Consider the following 10,800-nt stretch of genomic DNA (forward strand, 5'->3'; position numbering starts at 1 on the left):
TTAACAAACTTCTACTAGTTGTAGTGTGGTGTAGTTCAGATGGGAAGAGATCGTTTCCACCAGCTGGTGTATGCTCTGTCATGTTATTGGTTTCAACTGGAAAATGCCCATTCCATTGTCCATTTACTCCCTCGTGTTTTCCACCACTGGGCAGCGAACCCCATCCATTAGAATTTCAGATGAGTCTCCTTGGAGTTGCTGCTTGTTTTTTTTTTTTTACATCTAATCCATGCAGCAGTTGGGATCAAATAGCTGGTATGTACCAAAGATCTGTAATGAAAGTGATTGTTCAGTTTTTACAAGCAGCATCTGGTGATTCTGAAGCCTAGCATTGTCCTGTTGCCCAGCTCAGAGCATTGTAAGCTGAGTTCAATGCAGCATGTCAGTGTTTCTCAAACCATCTTGCAGTATGTTTGGGATTAGTTCTGCAGAAATAGAACAAAAAAATACAACGATTGTTCCTAGGTACACTGTTAAAGGTGCGGTTTGCCAAAAGTGGTGTATTTAGTTGGTTGAGTCAAGTAGCTTGTCACCGTTGTTTTGCACTGCTTCCATGTTGAGGAAGATGCTGCTGCTCTCCTGGTTTGAATCCCTCGTTGTCATTACGCCACCCACCCAGAAGCTCTTGCACAGTCCACCCTCCGAGCCAGCTTTGCTGTAAGAAAGACAATGATGGCACTCCAGTCTCCAATACATGTTCAATTCCTGGTGACTTCCTGTCCCCCATATGTGGATTTCTCAAGTACACAGACGTCCTAAATGCAATCCTGTCTTGAAACGCACAGCTGCATTCTTCAGTGGCCCTCAACTTTTTAGATAAAGAGATACACCAATGTGTAGATCTATATATATATATATATATAAACATATATATATATATATATATATACTGTATCATTTAAAAATTACATGTAATGTTTGGAGAAAGTTATTAAAGTAAGGTCCAGTGATTTTAGAAACATGCGTTTGTGTGAACATTTGTTTTGTAATGCTTCAAGCTGCGCCGGGGCATCCGTTGCCCACCGTCTTCCAGGAGGCCGAGGTAAAAAATGACATCTTGCATCGCAAATTGTTTGCAAAATGCTTGCGAAGGTCCTTTTTCGAAGGTGATCCAGGAACGGCTTCCACGCACGGATCCACATCGATGTACTGCTAATTATACGGTTCAGGGTTTTCATCATTTAAAAAAGTAGCAGTAGGCTACTTTGGTTTACGACAAATAAGGAATTGTTCTTATGCGTTTGTTTACTTTCACTATTTTCTATGCTGAGCAACATATAAACTAGACCTCGAAATTATTAAATTATATGGACTTGTTAAAACATGTTTAATTCTTGAGTTTATTTATTGCAGCCAATGTTTTCCTTGATATCGTTCTGTGTTCATTTTCTACCGCGTTTTCCGCTTTGAGGGTCACGCTGGAGCCTATCCCAGCTTGCTGTGGTCGAGAGGCGGGGCACACCCCGGATGCATCGCCAAGGGATTGCAGGGCCACACACTCATGCACACTACTGATAATGTTGACCTAAATTGCATGTTTTTGGAGGTGGGAGGAAACTTATGCGGACACGGGGAGAGCACACAAACTCCGGATTTCATGTAAATTGCAATATAAAGAAGCGTCTCTAGAATTGTGAAATGAAATAAGAAAAATCCCTCCTTGGGAAAAAAAAGGTTTAAAAAATAGTTGAAAGTAGTCTATAAATAAATCAAGTTTCCAAGTTTGTTTGAAGACCTTTTATCCAAGTCTTTTTCAGTTCTCGATGACTGGTTGAGAGTCAAACGAACAACGACCAAAACACCAAGACAATGTCTTCTCTCTTTTTGAGTGCTTGTTTAATGTTTCTTTTTAAAATACAATTCTGAACTTAAACACGATGTTTACCTTTTCACAGTCAAAAGGTGAGAGAGATTTAAATAAGGGATTTTGTTTTTAATTTCTGATTGGAATAATAATTCCTTTGATAACGAATAAAAACACCAAATGTGATGGCACTGGCCATAATAGATATATTTTATTTTTATAAATTAAAAATATTTATTATAAATAAATAAAAAAATTATAAAAAAAATAATAAAAATTAAGAAAAACAAAAAGCGAACTTCCTGTCGCGTTGATTGACGTCACGACCTCTAAACAGCTGATCCTCATTCGTCAACTATGCGCCGAGTTGACAACACACAGCACGAGTTTCACCTTGTTGCGAACCCAGCTGGACACGGACGCGTCTCCGGCTGCAACACCGACTGAAGATGCCAAAATACTGTTCGGTCCCAAACTGTAAGGATGGCTCCGGTACCGGCTCCGGAAGCGACAGGATTAGTTTCTACAAGTAAGCAGCGTCGGTGTGATCAGTATTTGTAATCGTGGTTGCGACAGTTTCAGTTTCACGCACGATAAAGTCACGCTCGCTGCTGTAAAGCAATACTTCGATTGAGTTTTGGCACTTTCGGCTCAATCACTCTTATTGACAGGATAATTTCAAAGTCACAAACGTAGATCTTAATTTCAGCCAAACATACAGTACAACAACACTGTTTACATCAGCCTCAGAAACTCACAGATGGATTTTCTGTGCATTTTCCTGTCATTTGATTGGAAAAATAAAGTGTTATTTTACCTGAGTGTAACCAGTGTTCCGTCTGTGGTCTTTGATGTGTAGGTTCCCTCTACAAGACGCGGTGCGGCTTCAGCAGTGGCTGAAGAACATGGGGCGAGAGTCCTGGACCCCCTCTCGACACCAGTACATATGCCACAAGCATTTTGCACCCTCGTGCTTCAAGGTGCGATGGGGCATCCGCTACCTTGATAATGACGCTGTGCCCACCGTCTTCCAGGAGGCCGAGGTAAAACAAAAGGGAACCAACCGCAGCCTAATTGTGAACGTTTAGGCCTGCACTCTACTGACGAGTAATAATTTTGGTATCACAGAAATGTCCTCTTACACATTTGCAGCATTTCAATAGATTACCGTTCTGTATCTTAAGGGTTGTCTCTTAATTCACAATGTAAAGGAATATAAAAATGTTAAAGGAACAATTTGTTTTATTGCGCACTGAAGCAAACCGTGTGTATTTATTAAGTGATTATTTGGTACTTGATGCAATTTTTCATAAATCTAATGTCTTTACAGCTGCACTAAAATAACAAATGAGTGCGTTGCGATTGATGAAACTGCTCTGCTGTTTCTTTCTAGAAGCGGAAAGCTGCTGATCACAGTGGAGAGAAGGCAAAGCGACTTCGAGCTAGCGATGATGAAGCCATAGTGGTGTCAGAAGACATGTCGGAGGCTGTTGATGCTTTGATGGTGGAAAATTCTTTGCACATGGTACACCTGTATGAGATCAACGTCAACCCACTGCAGGGAGAAGCCCCGGGGGGGGCGGGTACTGTTGGACAACATGACTGTTCTCTACAAAGTGGGACACATTTCCCTTTAACTTTATTTCAAACAGTAAATGATTTAAGTAATGGAGAGAACGCAGAACTGATAATATTGTCTGAAGGGCAAAATGAGCTTGTGAATGGGGTCGACGCTGCTACTTTGACTCGGGGCCATGGATCCGTGTTCGACTGCACAGATGAGGTTCTGACGTCTCTCTGTGTTGGCCGGTTGACCGGTACCGGTGAGGATTTCTCAGATGTCCAGAAAGACAATGATGTTCAAGTCATCTCCTACTTTGAAACAATGCCAAGTGTCCTCTCCAATGAAACTGGGACCAGGTTCAGCTCCCCTCCGGACACAGTCCTGTCATCCGCGCTGGGCTCAAAGCCCATCTCATCCATTCTACCTATAGTGTCCAAGCATGTGCAACCTTCCCCCTCATCCCTGGTTCTCACTGTGGAAAGACTGGACACGGATGAGGGAGAGGCCGATGATGGCCAGTCAGAGGAGGACAGCGCGGAGCGGCAGCGCTACCAGCACGAGGAGCACTGGTGAGTTTTACACGGATGACAATTTTCACCAAATGTAATTCAAATTGATCAATTATGTGACGGTCTAAATAAATAGAGAATATTGAAGTGGGGTTAGGAAGCTTATTTTTATTGTTTTCATTGAAAATGATCTTGTGTCAGCTCAATTTTGTAACATATTTTCTGCAAACAGGAAAATCGAATAACTTACCGTAAGTGCATTTGTTAACAGATTGGTGATTGGATGAATATGAAACGATTTAGACCAATGAGAATGCAGGTAGCATTTCACTTCCCAAATTCATGGCGGGCGTGTTCAAGTCAAAGTTATCTGAATAAAATAAATAAATAAAATAAACGCTCTTAGCCTCGGGGGGGGGGGGGGGGGGGGCGGGCATCATTGGTTCAACATTAATAGTTCAGAATAAATTATTTTCCTGTTGCCGTCCCTGTCTCTTTTTCTGTCTCATATTCTCCTTCTGTATATGGCATTCATTGTTCCGTGACCAGCTACCATAAAACCAGTTTGAGCAAGGAGCAACTGGAGGCCATTGTGGTTGAGTTGCAGAAGAAGGTGAAAGTGCTGCAGCAGCGGCACCGCCGACACCTGGAGAAGATCCTCAGCCTGGAGAGCACAGTGAACCAGCTCAGGCAGAGCAACCTGCTGAACGAGGAGCGGCTGCAGCTGCTGGAGAGGGTGAGTAGAGTCAATTACAAGTCAAGCTTGTAATTAATATTGAGGGTTTTTTTTAGCAGCATGAGCGCTGTCATATTTTTCTTGGAGATAATATGATGAAGAAAGTTAAAGCTACTCAGGCAGAGATGACGTCTGAATCGAGAAAGGTCTTAATACTTTTCCTTTACCAAAATGTAAAACGGAACCTTGTCTGTTCTCTCTCTCTCTCTCTCAGGCTTTGCTACAGACCAGTGCAGCGGATGCTGGAGAGACTGTGGCCATTATCTATGGAGAGGATGATGCTGCATATCTCTATACCACACTGAACAAGCCGTGAGGCCCAACTGCCTGGACATCATGTTCACCTGCTCACAATGCTAGCAGAAATATGCTTCATTCTTTTTTTAAAGTAAAATTTAACCTTCCAAAAATTTGGTGAGCTTTGCACAAATATGGATGAATAATAAGGGATTATTATTAACATTTTTTTTGATAGTTGTTTTCAACCTCTTTTCTTCACCCCTTCACTCCCTTCGGCCAATTTTTGTTTGCCACATTTGTTCTTATAATTAGTGTTGATAATGTAAATAGCAAATTAAAAACGAATTTACACAAGTTTCAATGTTTCATTTCTGCAGTTAGTTCACATATCAGCCTTTAAATGAGCAAAGGTTTACTCAACACACATCTGTAGAGAACTTACTTATATTGTCTTCATTTACAACTTCAATAGCAGCAGAGTCGACATTTTATTGATAGAAATGCTAAATAAATTACACATTTAAAGTGCTAGTCTTAAATAACACTACGCATGTTCCTACACTGATTAGATCTGTTCTGCTCTTAAAGGTTTTGGCAAATCCGTGTTAAGTGTCGTCACCATCTTGGTGGTAGTTTTATAGGTGAAGCAACATTTCTGCGAGAGAGATAAGTTTTGTCTTTGCCAATATTTTTCAGGCTCAATAGGAAACAGCCTTTAATTTAACAGAAAGGGAAGTGATACTCATCAACCCTTGTCATTACAGAGTGTTCTGGACAACGACTAACTAAAACACAACTGAAACACATTGTGATGGCGTTTCTATGCCAACCGGGTGACTCTTTGTGAGTCTTTGTGAAATCATCTGCAGCTCGTCATTGTGTAGGTCGCTCAGGAAGAACCTGACTTGCATTCTGTGTTTAAGGGAGTGAGTTTGGGCCTTGGCTGGAATGCAGACCAACATCTTATGTTCAAGTGTGGTGCTGGCGGCTGTTTTTGCTTTTTTAAACGACGGGCTCATCAAGTTTTGCTAGAGCCAATTTACGAGATCTGAAACATACTGGCGTAATATAAATATATTTTTTAATTTAAGAACTTTAACGCTGATGGTTTGTTACCTGTCTCCATTTTAGTAATCTATCCATTTTATGGAGTGCTTTCTCTATCCAGTAGATGGCAGCAGGATCAAGTGTTTCTTAAATCCGCCAATAGGTTATGTTTTTGAAAGTGTTTGTCAGTCTGTCAGCAGGATTACTGGAAAAACTGCTGGATGAACCTTGATAAAATAAACATCCTAAAATGGGTCTTGGTCTAACTTAGATCCCATTAAATTTTTGAAAGCGATCCGGATACCTGTCTCGATCCAAAAGAATCTGGATTTTCCCATTTACTTATAATGGAGGTGCTTTAAAAAAATATCAAATCTTGTAAAATGTGTATTCAATTCACACACCAATAATCACAGTCACAAAGGGGCCTGATATGCACTATCATGAAAATCACTTCTAGACCTGATCCAGAATGTCAGGGAAACATTTTAACATTGAAAACTCAATTTATGGATTCAAAAATCAGTTAAAAATACACATAAACTCTGATTCACTTTTACTTTTCATGGTTGGGGTGTAACGATACAAAGAACTTAGAACCTTTCGATGATGATCCATAGCATCATCTGGATCCAGGAATTTTTAAATGCATGACCTATTGATTGATTTATTGATTGATTGATTTATTGCTTTATTGTGTTGTGTGTCCTGGCGGAGGTTTGTGCTCTCCATTCTAGTGCTTTTCTAGTTTTCTATTCTGGAAATTTTTACAAAAAAATATCTTGCATCAAAAAGGACAGATCACTGCTAATGAAAATGCCTGAATGTTGATGTTAGAATGAAAGTCTCTGATGTGCAGTGAGGAAACAAGCTGTATAATGATGATGATACACAAATCTCCTCAATGAGTCCAATATCCATTGATGCATCAATCATTTTACAGGCTATTATATTTTTTAGCAGTTGCTTCCACAAGACCTTTCATTTATTATTCTCTATTCTGTGTGAGCAAAAAGAAACAAAAATATTTTTATCTCAAGTGATGATGATGATGAATATATTTATTAGATAGAATGTTAGATGCGAGGCCAAAATGATGAAAGATAACCAGAAGCAACCCAAACTCTTGCCAGTCATTGCACAAGATGAGAGAATAAGAGATATTCTGTTGCTAAAATGTAAACCAATATTTTTTGTACATTTTCAGAACCATAACTTTAGGGTAGTTATTTTCTTCTTCTTTTCATTAAGACTGTCTAATCAAAGACCGATGTTATAATTAAGGTGACATGCATCTTATTTTGAAGTGCCTTGATCAACTCTTGTCAGCTAGTAGCTACTGTTTTGCCGAATTTGCTTTAATCTGATTCTTTTTTCTGCAAACTGAAAAGTGAGAAGGGTGAGCCTTCCTAACTTCTGTCCAATTGGAAGACATACTGCTGGAATGTGAGGGAGGATATTCTTTTCATCTGACTGGGAAACTTATCAGCAGGTATCTGCGCTCATGCCCAATGAGATAATGGGCTGATGTTCTTCCAAACATGCACACACGGACACAGCATGCAAATAATCCCATGACTCACACTGTGTTCCACTCTGCACAATCATCCTCCCTTTGCTTTCCGAGGACATTTGGTAAAAGCCACAGTACGATCCCTTCAGTGACTCACTCACCTGCATCATGAACATAATAGTTGTGAAATTTGATTATTCTTTTTTAAATGTCAGGCTGGAGACAAAAACTTTTTTTGTGTTAATGGTCTTAAGTCATGAGAGGAAAGGTCTACTTTCAATTCCTTATCCAAGCCTACCTGTTGATTCCTGGGTTAGAGGACTGCTTCAGGTTGCCACAGTCCTTTCACCCTGTCTTTTGCATCATCCTTCCCAACACCAGCCACTCTCATGTCCTCCCTCACTACGTCCATGTATCTTCTCCTGGGTCGACCTCTAGCTCTGTTCCCTGGCAGTTCCATCCTCAGCATCCTTCGACCGATATAGTCCCTGTCTTTCCTCTGGACATGTCCAAACCATCATAGTCTGGTCTTTTTGTCTCATTTCTAATTCTATCCAATCTGGTCACTCCCAAGGAGAACCTCAGCATCTTCATCTCCTCCACTTCTAGCTCCGCCTCCTGCCTACTTCTCAGAGCCACTGTCTCTAAGCCGTCCATCATGGCTGTCCTCACCACTGTCTTGTAGAACTTTCCCTTCATCATCGCTTCTTCACTTCCTTTCCACGTTCTCTCCATCACTCTGCACTGTTGAACCGAGGTACTTGAACTCCTCTATCTTCTTTACGTCTATTCCTTGTAACTTCACTGCCCCCCCCCCCCCCCCCCCCCCCCTCAGACCTTCTCATTTACACACATGTTAATATCACAATATCAAAGGGGTTCCCTGCCTCCCCTCATCTGTTAGATTATCCATCACCATGGCAAACTAAAAGGGGCTCAAAGCTGATCCCTGGTGCATCCCACCTCTACACTAAACTCCCCTGCTACTCCTGCTGCACACTTCACTGCTGTCGTTCAACTGTCGTACATGTCCTGAACTACTCTGACATACTTCTCTGCCACTCCAGACTTCCTCATGCAGTACCACAGTTCCTCTCTGGGTACCCTCTCATAGGCTTTCTCTAGACCTACAAAGACACAATGCAGCTCCTTCTGACCTTCTCTGTACTTCTCCATTGCTAGCCTCAACGCAAACCAAGTGAGACAACAAAGGGTTAAATATTACAGAGATTTATTTCATTTATTAAGACTTTATAAACAAACAAAGACACTCCTTTCTATCCATTTTTTGTAAACAACTGTAGTGTGAACAGCAGTAGCCACCTTTTAATGAGGAAAAGTGCTCTCCAGTAGATACTAAAAAATAAAAAGTGGTATGTTCTTATCAGCAGGGCCAACAGAAGTATTCAGGGTCATGGAACTTTAATATAGAGGGAAGAATTTGTGTTTCTGGTTTAGATTTGGATTTAGATATACTGTTGTTGCAGGTAAGAAACCTCCGGGAGTTTCCGTTCCCACTGAGTGGACACAGTGACTCTACTTTCAGGGAGGGGGGCTGCTGTTGCTTTGTGGATTCAGGTGCCAGACAACCCCCCCCTCCCCTCACATTCCCCAGTATCGGTCACGTGACCACATTTTGGTCAGAGCTAGCAGAGCATGACCAGACACAGAATGTTTTCTTTCTTTCTTTCTTTCTTTCTTTCTTTCTGTCTGTCTGCCATCCAGCTTTAGGGATTTGATGAGATTCAGTTTTATTATTGCCAAGATCATTTTTGCAAGGCCACTGTTTACTTTCCTCTTTCTTTTTTATTGCTTCTTCTTAAAAAAAAAAAAAGAAATCTCGCAGGATACCTTGTAACCATTAATAATAAAACTGTGTAAGAATGTTTTATTAACTTGAGAAACACCAAACATGCCTCAGGGTTTTTGAAAAGTCACTAGAACAGGCACACAGAAATTCCAGATCGCTGGCGAACATCATGCTGCTCTGGGTCACCGCTGTGGAATGAGCTCAGTTTATTGGGTCTATGTCGTGTAGTTTCTGCTGGGCAATGTTATGTAATGTTACTGTATGTGATACCTACACATGTAAGGGATTATTAAGCAAATCACATGATAAAAGCAGTGCAGCAGAAATTATATTAAAATAAAATCATTACAGTGATAGAGCTTTAAGTGTAATTGACTTTATTTCTATATAAATTGTATTGTATCGTGTTTGTATTAATCCTTATCTCCACCATGGAATTTGTATTTTCTCCCATTTCTATTTCTTTCTTTTGTTTTTTGCTTGTCTGGTGATTTGTCATGGACTTTATACAAGAACTGCTGAACAGATTTCCACGAATTTGGTGGAAGGATGTGCCAGGAAAGAACCCAGTAGATCTGGATGAATGGGTGTATCCAGGTTTTGTTATCTTTTTTTTTGCCTTGCCTGAACATTGCAACATAAAAACATAAAAAAATAAAAAAATAAAAAAACAATTGAAGCCTTTTCCACACATTTTTGTTAAGGGGTGGGGCATGTGAAGCTACACAGAGAATTTAGGATTGCTCAACCTCAGTGGACACCTCAGTCAGTGTCATTCAAGTTAATAATTTATTAGAGTAAATTGCTGCCTAGTAATACATACATAGTAAATGATCACTTTAACTTTAAATACAAGGTCATAGTTTGCAGGTTTGCACTTTATCAGACACCAAACTGTAGCATCTGTCTTCATCCGAGAGTAAATCAAACATTTTATATATGGCAACTTTATGTACAAATTGAAAAATACCCCTGCAGAGCAAGATTCAACGTAAACTTCTATTGTAGCATTACAATTTAATTGCTCTAATCATGACCATATGTCAAGCAGTTCCTCGTCCTTTGTTAACGGTGACACTGATATGGGAGAAAAAGACAACAGTAACAAAGTAAGGTGATCCAGCACTAACAGACCTCTCCCATATTTACTATGAGATGTTCATCAATTTTTCAAGATGCTGCCTTTTGTCAGGCGTGACTACAAGTCCTTTTGAAATTAGACTGAAGAAGCTCTGGCTGATAATGTATGTATTTGCCCTTCATTACAATAAATCATCAAGTCAGGAGCAGGTAGGCCGACACAGCGGAAGACTGGGGTATGAAAGCAGGCTTCAACCTGAACCAGGCAATAAATACTGTGAGCCTCTACTTCAGTTTTTATCAGGTCAGTGGCCAGCAATCTGTGCTGGTACAGGTCAGCTCCAACCAAGGTGTGTAATAGTAGAAATATGTGGCAGGGCATTGGTAAGAAGTGCACAAGCTCTGCCCGGCATCCGGCAATAAGTACTTCCTGAAGGCTAAGACACCAATAAATCATGCAACTTGTCATGAGTCCAGTCCTCTGTGCTCCATCTTCT

The 10,800-nt window shown here is 40.5% G+C and overlaps 1 protein-coding gene across 1 annotated transcript; it reads left to right on the forward strand.

Annotated features, from left to right (window-relative positions):
- Nucleotides 1-2,253: 2,253 nt before the first annotated feature.
- Nucleotides 2,254-5,141, forward strand: LOC137916783 (THAP domain-containing protein 5-like). Its single transcript, XM_068759746.1, is given in 6 exon segments — nucleotides 2,254-2,333; nucleotides 2,664-2,847; nucleotides 3,198-3,937; nucleotides 4,427-4,613; nucleotides 4,828-4,911; nucleotides 4,914-5,141. Coding segments are annotated over 6 exon segments (1,335 nt in total). The 3' UTR covers nucleotides 4,974-5,141.
- Nucleotides 5,142-10,800: the final 5,659 nt, after the last annotated feature.

This window comes from Brachionichthys hirsutus, unplaced genomic scaffold (genome assembly GCF_040956055.1).
Source record: "Brachionichthys hirsutus isolate HB-005 unplaced genomic scaffold, CSIRO-AGI_Bhir_v1 contig_1005, whole genome shotgun sequence".
Classification (NCBI taxonomy): Eukaryota; Metazoa; Chordata; class Actinopteri; order Lophiiformes; family Brachionichthyidae; genus Brachionichthys; species Brachionichthys hirsutus.